We start from the raw sequence: 16,968 nt of genomic DNA, 5'->3' as shown, positions 1-16,968 counted from the left end.
ATTGGGCACTCATCCTTTGTTAGGAGGCTGCAGCATGCTCTGAAGCCAGGCCAGGGACCTGATGGTGGAGAAATGGAGACCTTTTCTCTTCCTTTGTAGACAAAGCAGCCACATGCCTAAGCACTCACAGGTCTGAAAGCATGGAAATAGATGCATTGTAATAAACTAGAAGCACAGATATACTTCTAAGAACTCTAGATACTGACCCAGTAGATTACGTATGTCCACGCTTATTTTATTGCCTCTTTTTAGTCACGTTCATTCAATTAAGCATTCTGCTTGATAAAGGCTATGTATGCCATATGCCAAAGCACAGTAGGCCTAATAATCAATCAGAACAAGTCAGCTATGGTGGAGGAAATCAACTTAGTTGATTTACAGTGATTGGGGGTTTTTTCTTAAGTTAATGTGTTCATTTAAAAATGTGTATTTCGTTACTCCATTAACGTGGCTCAAGCCAAAGACTGAATCTATTTTTAGATGATGTAAATAGTACCATGGCAAAAAAGCTGCCCCAAAGTTAAAACTCAAATGTCACCCCTTTCCTAACAACAATAACAAGATGAAAGTTAAACTAAAATATTCACTAAACTAAATATTCACCCAACAAATTTGTTATTCAAAATATGACTTAGAATTGTTTTTCTACTACAGTAATGAAAATTACTTTTAAACATTCCCAGTAATTTTGCTCCTCTATCTTAGGTCACTACAAGGACATTCTGCTCTTTTAACATAAACATAGCACTACAACCTCAAGATTTTTTTTTTTTCCATACGACTCTTTGCAATTACGGCCGTACTTTATGGGTACACGATGCTGTGAATTGTTACTTGATTATTTATTCATTTTATCCTAAAGAAATGTATGATTTTATTTTGTATTCCTAGTTTGATAGGTACCAATATTTGTTGGTACCTATTTAAGAAACCTCAGGCTCAGCTCCTGGTACATCTACACTGGACAGTCTTGCATAAGGTTAAGATGGATAAAATTTATAGCTCAGAGCATTCCCAGTTTGCCAGCAGGAGCTTGATGGGGACTGTGCTTCTTCTCAGCCAACAGAATCCCCTACACTTACGTTTTATCATCCCATGCAGCACTGCATTTATTAAGGACTTCAGGAAATAGGTAGCTTTCTTAGGTGCTTATATAAACTGGTTCATGTGATAACGAAACAAAATAAACGTGATTTCAAAACCGGTATTGTTAAGGGTGTGAGAGCCTGCTGCCTGTGGCTGGAGCAGGGCTGAGGCAGCGTGCCTGGACTGCAGCGTGGGTGACAGAAGACTCAGAAATATTTTAGTGATACTTTTATTTTTATAAAATAGTATAGATTTATGACAAATGTGTTTACTTATAGCCTGTTCGATTCAGTAGTTCAGTGCTCTATAGAAACATGTTCATGTGTATCTATATGAATATATATATGTATATCTGATGTGAAGCAAATGCTGGTAAACACTATTTCAGCTCATTGCGCTGCCAATAAAGCCATTGGAATGAGCTCATGGCCTCTGTGTTTCCATTAAAAGAGTTTTCAGTCTACATGAACTCACACAATCTCATAAAGGCTCCACAGCAACAAAAGACAACAGCAAAAATCAGTGCTGTGTCAGACACCACAGTGCTCACACCCAGTGCAGGGTAACAGCACGCTCCCTTGTGGTGGTCCTGAAGCCACAGCCACGCCATGGTGATGGAAGGAGCAACTGCTGGGTGTAAAGCTGAGAGTGCTGAGACTTTGTCTCTCATCCGTTTTGTGTGAACTAATTGTCACAGGTTGCCATTGCAACTGCCTGGAAAGCAGTGAGAATTGTCTGATGGGGATTGTGCATAGCTGACCAAAAAATAAAAAAGCATTTTTCAAGGTGAGTTGGATCACACCCTGGGCAACCTGATGTACCTGTGGTGTCACTGTTCATTGCAGGGGAGTTGGACTAGATGGCTTTCAGAGGCCCCTTTCAACTCTAAGGATTCTATAATTCCCACCTCAAAGCATGTGGCTTTCAGAACTGGACTCCTTCTACAACTAGAATGATAGAATTGCTCAGGTTGGAAAGGACCTTAAAAATCATCAAGTCCAACCACAAGCTAACCATACTGCCCTAACTCTAACAACCCTCCACTAAGTCATGTCCCTGAGCACCACATCCCAAATGGTTTTTAAACCTTCCTTGTTCAGCCATTTGCTGTGGGTTTTCTTGGTGATTTAAATTACCATGCTCAAAGCAGCTGTTGCAGGTGGACGTGGTTAAGTTACCTTTATAACTGATGTATACTGGCTCAGCCTTGGCACCTAGCTGATAAACAAGTAAGAGGCAAGAGCCTGAATATTAAGTACAAAGGAGTCTGGTTCCACTGAGGAATAAAATACTATGGAATAAGATGAATAAAAAAATAAAACAAAATTAAAATCAACAGACTGCCAGGCATGTGGCATTTGTGTGCTGCTGGAATTGCTTCATCGACAAGTTCTCCTATTTCCCCTGCTCTGATTAGTTTACAGCAACACAATGTACTGTAATAAGCCCCAAACACACCTAATTCAGCTAAACAAATATGTAGGTTAAGAGAAGACTTTGTCCCTTTTGGCTCAATTCTCAGCTTCACAAAACGTCAGGGCTTTAAACATACTGAAGAATTACTCTTTAAGCAGAAGTGAAATGAATTATGCGTCAACGAACAATTGGGTTATCAAGGTTGTTCACTTAATGTTCCAGCTGTTCTATAGCACCATCTTAATGTTTATCGGAGATTTCTTTTGAATTCAGTCTTATTCCATGGTACTTGCAAATAAATACATCATGTTTCTTACAGCTGCTGCACCAGTTAATAGCAAATACAAGTACATAATGAATTTCTTGCCTTTTACTGTTAGAACAAGAAATGACGGAGGGTAGAGGCTTTGTTCAAAGGAGATCCATTAACGTAATAATAGAGAGGCCAGAGATTAAAGCTGATAGGATTTATGGGGAGTTCTGTGCAGTACTTAGCTACATTAACACTGTTATTTGCTTCTTGCTCCCATAAGCTTGGATACACCAGGAGTTCACTGCAAGGCAAGTAACATAGTATTACTCACTGCTTCTTTACCCTTTTCCAGCTGTTGTGCAAGCAGGTGGACACCAACTGATTCTAAAGGAGATACCAGACTATAGGGAGACTGTATTTCACTGCAACATCTTTGACCTGGATTTTGATAAAGTCTCTGATGAAAAGCACTTACGCTTCAAAGTGAGCACTTCCTAAGGCATAAACAGTCTGAGTTCTGCCAACATAAACTCCTCTAATTTTGCGTTGCCTTACACTGGAGATGTTTTAAAGGGCACAGACAGAAAGAGACAACGGTTCTTAAGGCAATATCTGGGAGAGCACTGTCTCATGGCCTTCCCACAGGCACCAGCACACAACCGTAAGAAAACTTGCTAGATTTCAGTCCACAAAAGCATTGGAGCATCCTTTTTCCTTCCACAAAAATATGCTTTCTATGCTTGGGTTTTTGGGGGTGTTTTTCGTTTGACTTTTTTCCAGCTCCTCACCTTCCCCTGGCAAATCAAAGAAAATATCATTGCAGCACCTCAGGAGATGCATTATATATAATACATAAAACGTAGTACAGTATCTCCTATAAACACTACACATACACTATGTAGTATAATGTAATAATATGTAATATGGATTTATGCATTACACGTGTGTAATATACATAGCATTTATAGGATAGAAACTGGCATAAAGGAGGAAACGGGGCAGTTGAGAAGAGAAAGCTGACCAAGCAGAAAGATATTTCAGGCACCACAGCGTGGTTGGCTTGAACTTCCTAAAAGGAAGGAGACACACCAATAACCTGAGGGTTCCAGTACTGCTCCTTCTGGAAATTTCTTCCAACAAAATACACCCTTTTTTGTCCCAGTCACAGATCTATGCTATACTTACTTCTTCCTGCTCAATCACCTCAACTCGCTTTCTGTTTTATTTCAAATCTAGATTAAAACTGAATCAATCTCACATTACGCAGCTAATAAGAGCAGAGCCAAACTGGGTCCAACTACAGTGAGGGAAATGCAATCTAATATGGATGCTACAATATGGACTGGAAATATAAAGAAAAAAATTACTCGGATACATGCGTCAATTGTGCTTCTGCCCTTTAGGAGGCAAGTTGGATCCACTTTGTGAAGAAGATAGAGAAGCAGTGTTAAATGCTTACTGATTTACAGGTTCACATTCTCTTTTCCCTTGGTTTTCAGTCATAAAATTTACTTATATTACAAAAGTATTACAAATATTAGGATACAGTTGGCTCTTTACACTTCGCTGTCTCTTAACTGAGCTCCAAATAATCTTGTTACACCCAATGTGTCTTCCAGATAAGAATATATTCACATCCTTTTCCAGAACCTGTTACGTGTTACCACTCAGAACATCACAAATTCATATAGAACTGTGACTCACATGCAGTTCTAATGATTTGATTTTAATTAAAAGAACAGAATTCCTGGCTATCTTGCATTCTTTCAACTTTCAGAGTTTTCTGTGCTTAAGATAATAATTTCAAAGTCATTAATTGCTAAGGGTCAATCCACATGTATTCAAACCAGAGTGCCAATTTGGCTTTTCTCTTGGCCATAATAATATCTAAAAACATTTTTTCATCATTAGACACAGCTCAAGGGTATGGCCAGAAGGAAGCCAGCGTGGTTCTAAGGACAGGGTTAAAGCTGACCGTATGTTATCATTACTTATAATCAAGATATCAAAACAGAACACTGCTTATTCCTCTTCCCATCCCTCTCAGTAACTAGACCTTGAGGCTTCCTTTTTGCTCCTGGCTTATCAACACCTCAAACTCAACTTCATTTAAAAAGAGCTACTGACCAAGCAGTTTGCAAGTAGTTTTATGCCAGAACACTGCTCCCAGGAACAATTTTCAGTCTTGCCCACATTTAGTTACAGAGCCGCAGAATTGCAGGGGCTTGAAGGAACAAGCTTTGGGGGACCCAAGGCTTGGGGTCTGAACGAGAAGACCCCAAGTTAGCTTCAAGACAAATTGCTCTTTTGCAACAGAAGGGAAAAAACATACACAAATTTGAAGTAGACCTTTTGGATTGGTACCCGTTCCCCAACCACCACCTGTGATCAGTTGCCATGGCACTGACAGGCAGCTGGGTATTTGAAGGAGTAGCCACATGGACAAAGGTATTTACATATATATTCCTTTTAATACGTGAAATAACCACTTTTTCCGCATACTCCCCCTCATTCTTAAAGGGATTATCTGCCCTGCAGATAATCACTGCTGTTTGAGTACAACTGAACAAGCAGACCCAGCCTGCAAGCCCTCTCTGCAGTGACTCTCAGCCAGACTACCGTGATGAAGTCAAATCAGGAGAAAGAAAACAGCAGCAGCAAATTATTCCAGTAGTAACTCCGACTAAATTGCTGCGTGGCTTTTAGGGTTTGACTAATTGTCTCATTAAGGCGCATTTCAGATCACTGAAATGGATCTCAAGTATTTTTAATCACTGAAAAAATTGTAACTCTGAGAGCTTCTCTCCCTCCTCTCCTCAGCACTATTTGCAGTGGAGAAGCACATAAAGCCTCCTGTTGATTGGAGCCCCACAGTTACACAGTTGGCAGTCAAATGGTACTAATGGCACAATAGCACAATACAACTGAAATAGTTTGCCTCTCACGGTAACCATCTCTTGTAATGTGATTAAGCTTATCACGTATGTTTCCTTAAGTTTTGCAAAACGCTCAAAAATTTGACAGCTCTTCCAGTAACTTCTTCAAAAGGGGGTGGGAAAATGAAAAAAATAAGCAATCAAGGAATAAATCGACAACACTTGATCCAAGAAAGAAAAGATAACAGCAATTGCATCAGACACGGGCTGCACAGCAGCACGGTTGCGTGGCACCCAGTCCACTTCTCACGCAGAACGCAACTCCGAAGGCTGTGTTTGTCACGTTTAATTGCAGATGCTTTATTGAAACACTTAGTTTAGGATCTGGCTTGCCCTAGGCAACCTCCGTAACTGATGGAGAGAGGCATCTCCACTGAGCAGTTGAGGTTTCTACTGAGTACGAGGCTCCTAATTTAAGCACTTTAATGTTATTTGAAACCAAACAGGAAAAAAAAAAAAAAAAAACCAAAAAAAAAAAAAACAGATGAAGCTTCCTCCTCACACGAGGAGCGTATTTCAAAATATTTCATCCCTGACCATCACTCCCAATGGCCAAACACACGCAGCAGCAACACATCCCCCTTACCAGAGTTACAGGCATTCACCCAACACGCTGCCAAATTAAAACCAGCAGCCACTTAGTTTTTGAGCAGCTTCTTCACAGAAGCTTAACACAAAGCCGGCACACTATTGCTAGGAGAGAGGTATGCTTCCATGTTGGTCAGCCTGAAAGCCTGCAAAAGCCTAGGAACTGCTTTGTGAAGACAGAAGCAGTGCACGAGAAGGAAATTGTTCCTCACAGCTACTCAGTAAGAGCTGGAAATATATTTGAGAATAAAAGGGATGTTTTGCTTGCTTTAAAGTTACTGCACAGTGATAATCATCAGTTCTCTATGGGTGCACAGCTGGTTCATGTACTTGCCAATACAAAACAGCACAAACCTGCAAGGTTCTCAACAAAAGTTTAAAGTTCACTAGTGGAACAAAGTAGAATTATTTTAATAGATTTGTCTGCTTTTTTTTTTTTTTTTTTTATGATCAATGGTACAAACGTTAAACCTCCTTCCTGCTCATTTTGCAAATCAGCCAGCCAGCAATAACATTAAACACGCTGACAGCCACAATTTCAATGCTTCATTTTTACACACCAAGAGCCTGGGACCCATTTGGTTAGCAAGCAGCAGGAAATCACTTCTCCATCTCTTTCACCTGATACTGAGATGACAACTTGGAACCACAGAGATCTCGCTTTCCCATTTTCCAGTTCTCCAATAAGAAGTGCTGCACAACTTAGCTGTGCTGCACTCCACAGTTAGCGCCAGGAAATGCTTTCTTCCAATAAATTCTTTCCATCTCTATATATGTGTTTTTATATTATCACTTCAAGTTTTTTTGTTTTTTTTTTTTTAAAGAAACCAACAAACATTTCCGATTTCAGCAGTCCCTTTAAACCATCCAAACCTCCTTTATTTATTTTCAGGTAGTTTTGCTCCAAAAGCTGAGAACACTTCCCAATGCCCAAACGTGTTAGGAGAGGAAAACACCCAGGAGGATACACGCAGGCTGCTTCTGCTCTGTCGAGGAGCATATTTACAAGAGTCATTTACTCAGGATAGGCTCACTCAAGTGAGAGACAAGGTGCATTACTAATTTAAGATGAATTTGGAATGTGGTCATTTAAAACTCAGTTTTGATCGATTTTGTAAGGCAATTTTAAGAAGAGAGTTTCTGCACCCACACATAGGCATGATTCAGATACATATTTACTCACCTATGCACACAGACATACCTATACTCAGGAAAGACCAAAGTTTTACACATCAGTGGTTTTCATCACAGGCTTGGAAATAAACTCTGAGGACAAGAATAAGCTGCAGAGCTCTCCATTTCCTTTCCTTTGGCTTTTGTTAGAGAGATAGGTACCACAAAGTTACAGCCTGCACGAATCTGTTGAGCTCCCACAGTATTGCACCCACTACAAAAAATACAGTTTTACTGATAAGTCTGGAGGGGGTCCCAAGAGCTGTGGTAGAGACCTGAGAGGTTAAATAAATGAAGATCACACCTCAGACAGCACATCCTTACATCTTTAATACGTAAGAATTCAGACCAGTGATGAAGAAGAAGAGGAAGAATATTATATGTGGGGTTTTTTTTGCTGGCAGTCTCTGCAGAAGCTATGTATGTACAGTCATAGACTGACACGCAGACTCAGAGCTATTTTCCCAAAGCCTGTAGGACCTTGTCTAAACAACAGCTTCAGAACGTGTGTGTATGCAAATAAATTAAGGAATGTCTGGTCTATAACGAGCAGGGTGTACTGTGGTATAAATAGCACAGAATGCATTAAATAAACACTGTCACATATGACCAGATATCTATTAAACGAGCACATCACGAGAGAAGTTAATTATCTAAGCCTAACTAGGAACCATTTAGAATCACTGGAGATTACGCTGCTTTATTTCTGTTTATCTTTCCTTCTGAATAGGCAGTAGGCTGTAGCAATGAAGAGAGTCCCAAAGCAACACAGAGCTTCAGCTCTTAATCAACCATAAGACAACAATAGTTTGACATTCTGATCAACCAATAATTTTCTTCCAAGTAATTTTAGACAAAATATGCTGGCATGAAATAGCATTTAGGATGTGAAGTTGCAAGATATTTATGGTTCTTTTGATACCTTAAGCTGCTCAGGGGAAGGACGACAGCTTCCACGGCATATTTTATGTATATGTTTTTGTCAGATATATTACACCAAAAAAAGTACACTTTGACTTCTTCAAAACTGATTGTTAGTGTCAGAGATTAATACCTCTGGAGTAAAATATAACTTTACTGTATTAACAAGATTTTTCTAGACTTGCAAGCTAGAATGTTTCAGTTCAGAAATGAAAATTTCTGCTAGAATGAGATTCTGCTTGGGCCATGACATTCACAGGGAAAACCATCTCCTATTCAACCTACCCAACACAGTCAATGTTGCAAATGTGCTTTAGTTAAGAACGCTTGTGCAACCCACCCTAACACACAGAACAACTGATGAAGAAATATTTAATTACATAAAAATCTTGAAAGCAACACCAAGCCAATCCCTTTAAATTACTTAAGTATGCTTAAAACCTGTAATAGTATATAGCAATAAATATTTCATCTTTAATAAGCCTATTGGGAGCAGTTTGCTAAACATTTATTTTCAGTTGAGAGGAATTATGTATGATCATTTTATCACATTCTGAGTAAGACAACTTGTTCCCTTTGATACCCATAGTAATGGAGACACTTATTTGGGAAAATATATATTTCCTCCAAGGGTTCTCCTCTTCCATAGCCCAAGGAGCAGAGGCATAAGCCCATATCCAGAGGAAGGACACAAGAGGTGCATATTCAAGCACCTTTCCATCATGCAGAGGGCTGCATCAGAGCTGCAGGGAGGAGCACTCAACATCGCTGCCTTCTACCAAGTCCCTGAGCAAACACCTTTAATTTCACTGCAAGACCATGAATGTCAGCAAATTGGCAGACAAATGCATAGGAACCAGCAAACATTTCTGCAACTAAAATTGTATTTCATTATTTCACACAGCATCTTTAGCAATGACAACAATTGTTTTCCCTTCTAAGTTAATTAGGTTTCCATTTGCCATTAATGACTGCTCACTTAAATATCACAAAGGAACTGCCTGGTGCACTTATTAATAATTGAAAACTTGGAGAAATCTGTGAAATATTTTCTGTCAAAGCTGATGATTTCTAACATATTATTCTTCCCAAATAATTTTTTTTTTTGTTCTTCTTAGGTAATAAGACATATTAAATAAAAGCACTAAGAAAAGCACAATCTGAATTAATAGCTGAGAAGTATCTAAAAATCAGAAGATTTGAAATCTAGCATAAAAACGCAACAATTTGAAAATAGGCAATATTCACCTGTTTCCTTCTTTCAAATATGTTGCATTTCTTTCAGTCTGCATGGTGTTTCCTAACACCTTCCAACAACGATCAAGAAAACAAAAGCACCTAATCTCTATCCTTGGTTTGCATACACATTTCTTAAATCAACAATGTCCCTCAGATTGAGTCTTTTATTACTTCACAATTGTACTTGGAGAACCACTAAATGATCAAAAGGGACATGAAAATACCAAAAACCCAGAACTAACAGAAATCTTCAGTGCCTTCTGGCTGTAGTTACTCTGCTCGTTAACGTTTAGCACCCAAGAAGGACAGAAAGATGCGCGCAGAACAACCCTCCTCTGCAGAGATTTGGTGCACTAAAATGTGTGATTTATCAGCACAGAAGGTCTCCACAAAAAGTACTGATCAAAGATCCAGGACCTGCCAACTTATCCACAGCAGCAGAGGATGACAAAAAGCAGCAGTCCAGCACCTGTCCCTGCCAGCAGATCTCGCTGATGGGGATGACGGTTGCAGCTGACTAAAGGCCAGGCATTCCCCTCCAACCACAGAAGAAGAAGGAATTTTTAGAGCTGTTTTTAAAAAACAACCACCTAACCAAACCAGATTTTTCCACCATCTTTCACTCAAACACTTCCTCACCTTTTCCACACATGATCAGCTGCTCTCACACTACAAACAGCAGTATTTTACATCCTGAGAAGCCTTTGCCCACGGCTTGCATCAGAAAGCCACTGTCACACTGTGCTCAGCCCTAGGCCTTATGGTCCCCAGCAGCTCTGAGAACGGCACAAATCCCCCCACCCCATGGCAGAACAAGGTGCCCAGGCCGACTCCCACCAGCCCTGTCTCTTACCTTCCTGCAGAAAAACCAGCAGCTGGGAGCCCGCAGCCTCCCACTCTGCCAAAGCACCTTTTGCAGCAGTCAGCAGGGGCCCAGCTACAGTCCTCCTTTCTGGGAAAAATGGGAACGTTTTCAACAATGACCACAAAGGAGATAGAGGCAAAGAAAAGCTAGGAGTTTGGCACAAAACCTTGAGCTTTAACCAGCTAGCATCAGGCAGCCTTTCAGTGGCCAACCCACACAGGCCTGTTCCATCAGCCATAATTAGGTGGCCACCTGTGCTGAGGAACTCGTTAGCACCTGGTGCCCTAACGGCCCTCCCCATGCTGCTACTCCAGCACTGACTGGTGGAGTTGTCCCTAAGATCTGCTGAATTGCTGAATCAATGCACAGGTCAATAGCAGACTCGTTAACTTTGTGACAAATCTGCATCTTCTTTTAAGGGAACTTCTAGGCTGGACGTGGCTCTGTACAGCCTGGTGTGGTAGTTGGCAACCCTGCCTGCGGCAGGAGGGTTGAAACTAGATGATCTTCGATGCCCTTTTCAACCCAGGTCATTCTATGATTTTATGACTATCTGGCTTAATGTGATTTTTGAGTGTGCCTTTCATGCATTTCATGCTTCACACAACGACTAAAGTCACAGTTGCCACAGGAAAAGGCTAGATCAAGCAACACGTGGCTGCAACACGTGTAAAGCTAACAGTAATCAAGTCCGATGTGAGGAATGGACTTTCCTTAGTGCATACTTTTTTTGGCATTCATGCACGATGTGCTGCCTCACCCTCAAATAGAATGAGGTCAATTGACTTCATATCCCCTGCTCTCTTACTTCCTAGTTATACAGCTAGGATCAGAATGCCAGCACAGACAAGCTGCAAAGCCTATCATACTTCAGTTCTTTGCAAGCGCTTGCCAAAGATTATCTGGTTGTTAATTATGTACAAAAAATTTAACTGTCAGCTAGTTCTAACAGTACTTTTTCTGTGACCAGAGACTCTTAGCTCAGTTTAGAGAAACTTTAGAGTCTTTAGAGAAACCTGCATTCATTGTTGATAATGCAGCTATTACTTAAAAACTCTGTAACTTTTTTATACGAGGGGCTATGTTGTAGAAGAATTCTGCAAGTAGGTGTAATCTATGCATTTAGCTATTTCTAATCCTTTACTGGCTTTTGAACACTTGCTATCTGAAAGTGCAGGCAACAGTAACAACAATTTAATAATGTTGAGCCAAAATGTTTAGAGAAATGAAGTCCTGTATTGAAATCGGAGAAATTAATTCCAGTCCAACCCTTGTAATTAGAAAATTCTGTTTGGAACTAGAAATGTGAGCATTTCTAGTATAACCTCAGTGTTTTTATCACTACTTCTAACCCAGTGGTTCTAAGTAATTAGCTTTTTGCAGTTCAAATGCTGTGTCTCCTTCTTTGCCTCTGAATTTAAATAAGCTACTATTGGGGAAACAAACAGAAACTGTAAAAAATGAGCTGCCCTAGCATTCTCATGAATGGATACTAACAGCAGCCTTCAAAAGAGAAACTGTCAAAGAGAACAGGCATAACAAAGAATTTCTTACATATTTTATTGTTTTGTTCTGTGTTTTTTTTACATTCTCTGATGGAATTTTTATGCAATTATTATGCCACAATCTATGACACACAATGAAAATGGAAACCTGCCATTCACCACTTACATTTCTAGGTTAATTTTGTTTCTTACCTCTGCATTTACTGTGGCACAAGTGCATTTATCATATTTCATGCAGCACTGACCTGCTTTATGCAGACTGAGAACACAATGAGTGGTGCCAGCAATGTTTAGGCGCATTCAATTATTACCACAGAAACACAGATTCATAGAAGCATTAAAATACTTTGGGTGATGGTTACTGCCCATCAGCTTAATGTTTTGAACTGCAGAAATGGACAGGAGACAATCTTCACTGCTGTCAACAGCAGTATTTTCCAAGTTCATTAGGTTTCAAAAGATTGAATTAACTTCAGCGTTTCAATGACAGAGAAAGCCCAAGGCAATCAGCCTAATTCAAAAGGATGCTACTGATTTTTCATGAACATTTAACTAAGCTTGGTTCTGGAACCCACGTAAGCACCTTAGCACACCAATTTTATGCTCTGACAGGAGGATCGATTTTATTTTTACCATGCTACCTCCAGGCTAAGCGAAGGGACAGCATGAGGTGCACATCCCCTTTTGGTAACCTGCTTGTACTAGCAGCAAGTGATCATAGCTCAAAGTTTTTAATAGAGCTTTTTACTTTGACAAGACAAGATGCTTTTCAGCATCACTTGACTATTTCCACCAAGCATAAACTGTCAACCCTTATTATGTCACAGCCAATACAGCAACAGCAGGGCAGAACTTACTTCCAGGAACAAGAGCATTTCCCAGGAGCACATTCAGGACAGGGAATTGGAGATGGCGGTCTCCTCTACGTGTTTTCCAGTCACTTGTTCTGAATGGATCTAGCACAACCCTCAGGCACTGTAGGGGCACAGGGTCCTCACATAGCTTAGTATTGTTTTCTGCCTCAACGCAGGCACAGCCATTCCTCCGATTCCTGCCACACCCATTGCAGGGTCTGCAGCCAAACAGCTCACCCCCCCATCCCATTTCTCCTGGAGCAGAACATCCAACAACACTAGGTCTTACACAGAGAGGGGAGTGGAAACCTGTGCCCACCTGCTTTTTGGCACTGCAGATAAAGCTCAAGCAGTTTGAGATCACCCTGCCATGCAGTGCCTCCAATGCAGCCAAGCACTCTCTCTAGAGTGCAACCATCCCCTTGCTGCCCCCTGCCACAGACCTTCTTGAACTTGCTGTCCCTCAGCTGCCTGACAGGGTCAGCCCTTAGAGGAAGTTCCCCTTTAAGCCCATACTGAAAGTAAATGGCAATTGATAGCTTAACCAACAGGTAAGCATGAAGGATCAACAAAATCAGTTACAATTTCAGATAAAAATACAGCACGTGCTTTTTGTCAATTAGGAAATGTTGCTTGCCCACCTTCCTCGACGTAAAAATGGGTGAATAAATTGGGAACTGACATTTCAGAGTTGAATTAACACCAACAAGGAAATTTGAGGGAGTGATTCAAACTGGACAAAGCAGAGAACCCAGTACTTGCTGACAGATGCACATTTCTCACAGCCTTTTTACAGGTGCTACCAGGTCAAGGGTGGCAAATCCTTGTACTATGATGAGAGAAAGAAGCCAATGAGGATGTTCATAGGACCCCCCCAGTTTCCTGCATACCATACAGCATCAAATCAGGCACCCAAAGGAATGGAAATAATTGGTACTATCATCTCTTACTCTCAATTCATTTATCCACCACTTTGCTGCTCAGCTCTGCTGTTGATATGCCACTGCTCTGATAGCTGTGGTCAGCTCCATTGCAGTGCCTCTATTTTACATCCAAATAATCCACACCACTTCTGTAATCACCCATAGTTAACTGACTTTGTAATCCTGACTATTTTGAGCCTTGTCATGGCAGTTTACCATCTCTTTCCAATATCCACACCCAGTACATTTCTGTACCTAAGTAATCCATCAGTGTCACAATAGCAACTTTCCTTTTTGGTTTTGTTATTCCTCTCCAATATGCCTAGAAACAACTGTCAATCGCTGTCAAATGATGCATCTTGTTTCTTTAATGGCTTCTTAAACTCACTTTCCTCTTTTTTGGGGATGTGCACAATGACATCATGCTGTCCATGCCCTCTCAACTTAGAGCAATTTGAAAATGTCTACAGTCTGAGATCAGAGCCTTTCTAAACTAGATTCTCCTTGTCCCAAAGATCTCCCAATCTAAATAGAAATGTGACACAAAATGGTGGAAGTTGCTTTTTTGTTGTTTTTTTTCTTACAAACTGGGAGAAAAGTGCAGAGTAATGAAGTTAGCTGCTGGATCCTTACATAATTTCCAGCATTTCTCCTATTAATTCTTCCCTTGGCTGCTGAAATTTGAGACAGTTGTAGATAGAGATGAGACAGTGTCCTGCAGTTAGAATGTCTTTCCCTCAAAGGCCTCCAGGTTGAAAGCTGTATCCAGGAACCTTCTGAGCGACACCAGATGTGTGTTCTTGTTGCCTGTGGCAGCTGCAGCAGCAGGCTCTCGGCCAACATACCTTTGTGACAAAAAGAATTGTGCAGTCAAATGAGGTAAGAAGAGAGATTATTTTGACACTAACGAGTATGGGAGCACGCTGCTAAATGCATTTATTAAGTCAACTCAGCAGATTTGAACAAATTATTATCAATCTTTCTTAAATAAAAATATAATCAAATCTAATTTGTACCGTCAGTTGTACCTTCCAGCCAGCTCCCACCTCTTTCTCCTTCACTGCGCCTTCTCCCCATCCCACCTACAACAGACAGCTACACTCTCATAATTAGATAGCTTGCTCCAGGCAATGAAATGCTCCTTCAACAGCTGCACGTGCAGATTTGAGACAATCACCTACAGTAAATGCAACGCTAACTGAATGAATGTAGTTCTTACAACTACTATTTTCTCCAAGAGCCTAAAATGTAGATGGAAATTTTTATTAAAAAAGACACATTCATAGACAAAACAAAAAAAGCCAGAAGAGTTAAGCACTGTGCAAAGAAGCAATAAACAGAGCTAGATGCTACTGATTTTGTTTCAGAACTACAGAGAGGATTGAGAAGCTTGTTACGTATTTGAGAAATAGTCGTCTAGACTCTTCCTCCTTCAACTAAGAACCCAAACTCACAGTTTTCTGATTTATGGATAGACTCTGCCTTCTGCATAAATAAAATCCTCAAGTCAAAAGCCTGCCAAACAAACTGGACCAGGAGATGGAACGACTGTTAAAAGTCTCATACCAAATAGGTCGAGTGTGGTTCACAATAGTGCGGAAACGAGGTTTGACGTAATCGTAATATCCACTGTTTTTGTGCTCCTCCTGACACCAAACTAGATCTGCATCTGGATACTTGTCAAGTTCTTCTTTGAGCAGGTCAAATGGGAATGGTGAGATCTGGGAAGAGAGATTCATAACTGGCAAAACTTTCTCTTATAAGGCTTTAGCCTCCAGTAGTAAAACTTTTCATCTCTCACGTATTATAACCAACTATTGTAATGAACTATTTAGTACCAGAGGTAACTCTGGCACAGCAAGCCCTTGCTAAAAGTATCCCCAGCATCTGTCTTTGGAAGGATCAGGGAGCTCACCTGCTCAAGTCTGGTTATAGCTACTTGCTTCTCCAAGTCTTGATTCTTTCTCTCTTTCACAAGATCATAGTACACTTTTCCTGTACAGAAAATCACTCGCTTGACCTCATGTGGTGCTTGAGCTGCCAGTCCATTCTCAGGAATCACACGTTGAAAAGTGGTACCTAATTATAGCAATAATTAGAAAAGCTCTCTCAGTGGAAATGACACAGGAATAAAGCAGCACAGGAAATGTAACTTCACCAAGCAACTGACAGATTACAATGGTCATGGGGCTCTGCTACCTCTCTGTCTTTTCAGACTGACAATTCTGCTAAAGCAAATTTCAGTTTCAAAAGTTAAAAGACCATGAATAGTAAGCTCTTCCACTCACAAGATGGAGAAATATATTGACAGAGAACTGTATTTTAGCTTTGTGTTGTGCTTTACAGCTTTAAGTTGATTGGACAGCTGACTGTCCTGGTTTCAGCTGCCACGGTGTTGATTTTCTTCATTTGCGACAATGCTGTGCTTTGGCTTTAGGAGAAAAACAATGCTGATAACACACAAATGTTTTAGTTGTTGCAAAGCAGCGCTGTAAAGAGCCAAAGACATTTCAGTTTTTCAGCTTCTCATATCATCCTGCCAGTGAGGGAGTAAGGGAGCACAAGGAGCTGAGAGGGGACAGAATCAGGTCAGCTGACCTACACAGACACAGGGATAACCCAGATCATACAACACTGTGCAGAACTATCACACTGAGTAGATGGCTGGGGGGAACCACTGCTTGGAGACTGGCTGGGCACTGGTCAGTGAGCAGGGAGCAACTGCATGGTGTGTCACTTGTTTTGTACACAAGGGCTGCTCTGAAAGTAAGACTGTTGGCCTCCAACACTGAGGGGTAAATTTGAGCGGTACAGCAATAGAGGTTGAACCTTTCCACCAATATTGCTACATTTTGCTGCTGTGGGACAGGTGGCAGCAGAGGGGCAGTCTGACAAACAGCATCTGGTATAGAAGCGTATATGAAGCAAATGTGTGGAATTGAATTCCTCCACACAGAAAAAAATTGGCACTCATTGACATTCATTGATGTTTATTGAATATTTCAGAGGCCAAAAAGTGAATATGAGACCAATGAAGGATGGGTCATGCATGTCAGCAGTGGCAACAGCAGTGCATAAGACAAGCTGTGTTCTGGACAGCCATACATAGCTGTCACACCATGAAATGAAGAGCATTTCAGTCACCTCATCTGTGCAAATCAGTAGCCTACGACCAAGGAATTGTGTACAGAGCTTGCACAATGTGGAAG

At 40.7% G+C, this 16,968-nt stretch overlaps 1 protein-coding gene across 1 annotated transcript in view; it reads right to left on the bottom strand.

Annotated features, from left to right (window-relative positions):
• Nucleotides 1-12,544: 12,544 nt before the first annotated feature.
• OGDHL (oxoglutarate dehydrogenase L) overlaps nucleotides 12,545-16,968 on the bottom strand; it is a 50,602-nt gene continuing 46,178 nt past the window's right edge. The window contains exons 20-22 of the mRNA XM_042818323.1: nucleotides 15,675-15,838; nucleotides 15,326-15,480; nucleotides 12,545-14,604 (exon numbers count right to left, since the gene is read on the bottom strand). Of these exons, the coding sequence (XP_042674257.1) occupies nucleotides 14,481-14,604; nucleotides 15,326-15,480; nucleotides 15,675-15,838 (443 nt within the window). The 3' untranslated portion in view covers nucleotides 12,545-14,480. The remainder of the gene's footprint in view (nucleotides 14,605-15,325; nucleotides 15,481-15,674; nucleotides 15,839-16,968) is intronic.

The sequence above is a fragment of the Centrocercus urophasianus genome, unplaced genomic scaffold (assembly GCF_019232065.1).
Source record: "Centrocercus urophasianus isolate 14NV4802_14NV808 unplaced genomic scaffold, USGS_Curo_1.0 seq_17, whole genome shotgun sequence".
Classification (NCBI taxonomy): Eukaryota; Metazoa; Chordata; class Aves; order Galliformes; family Phasianidae; genus Centrocercus; species Centrocercus urophasianus.
The sequence above is the reverse complement of the archived record's forward strand: the minus strand, read 5'-3'. Positions and strand labels throughout refer to the sequence as shown.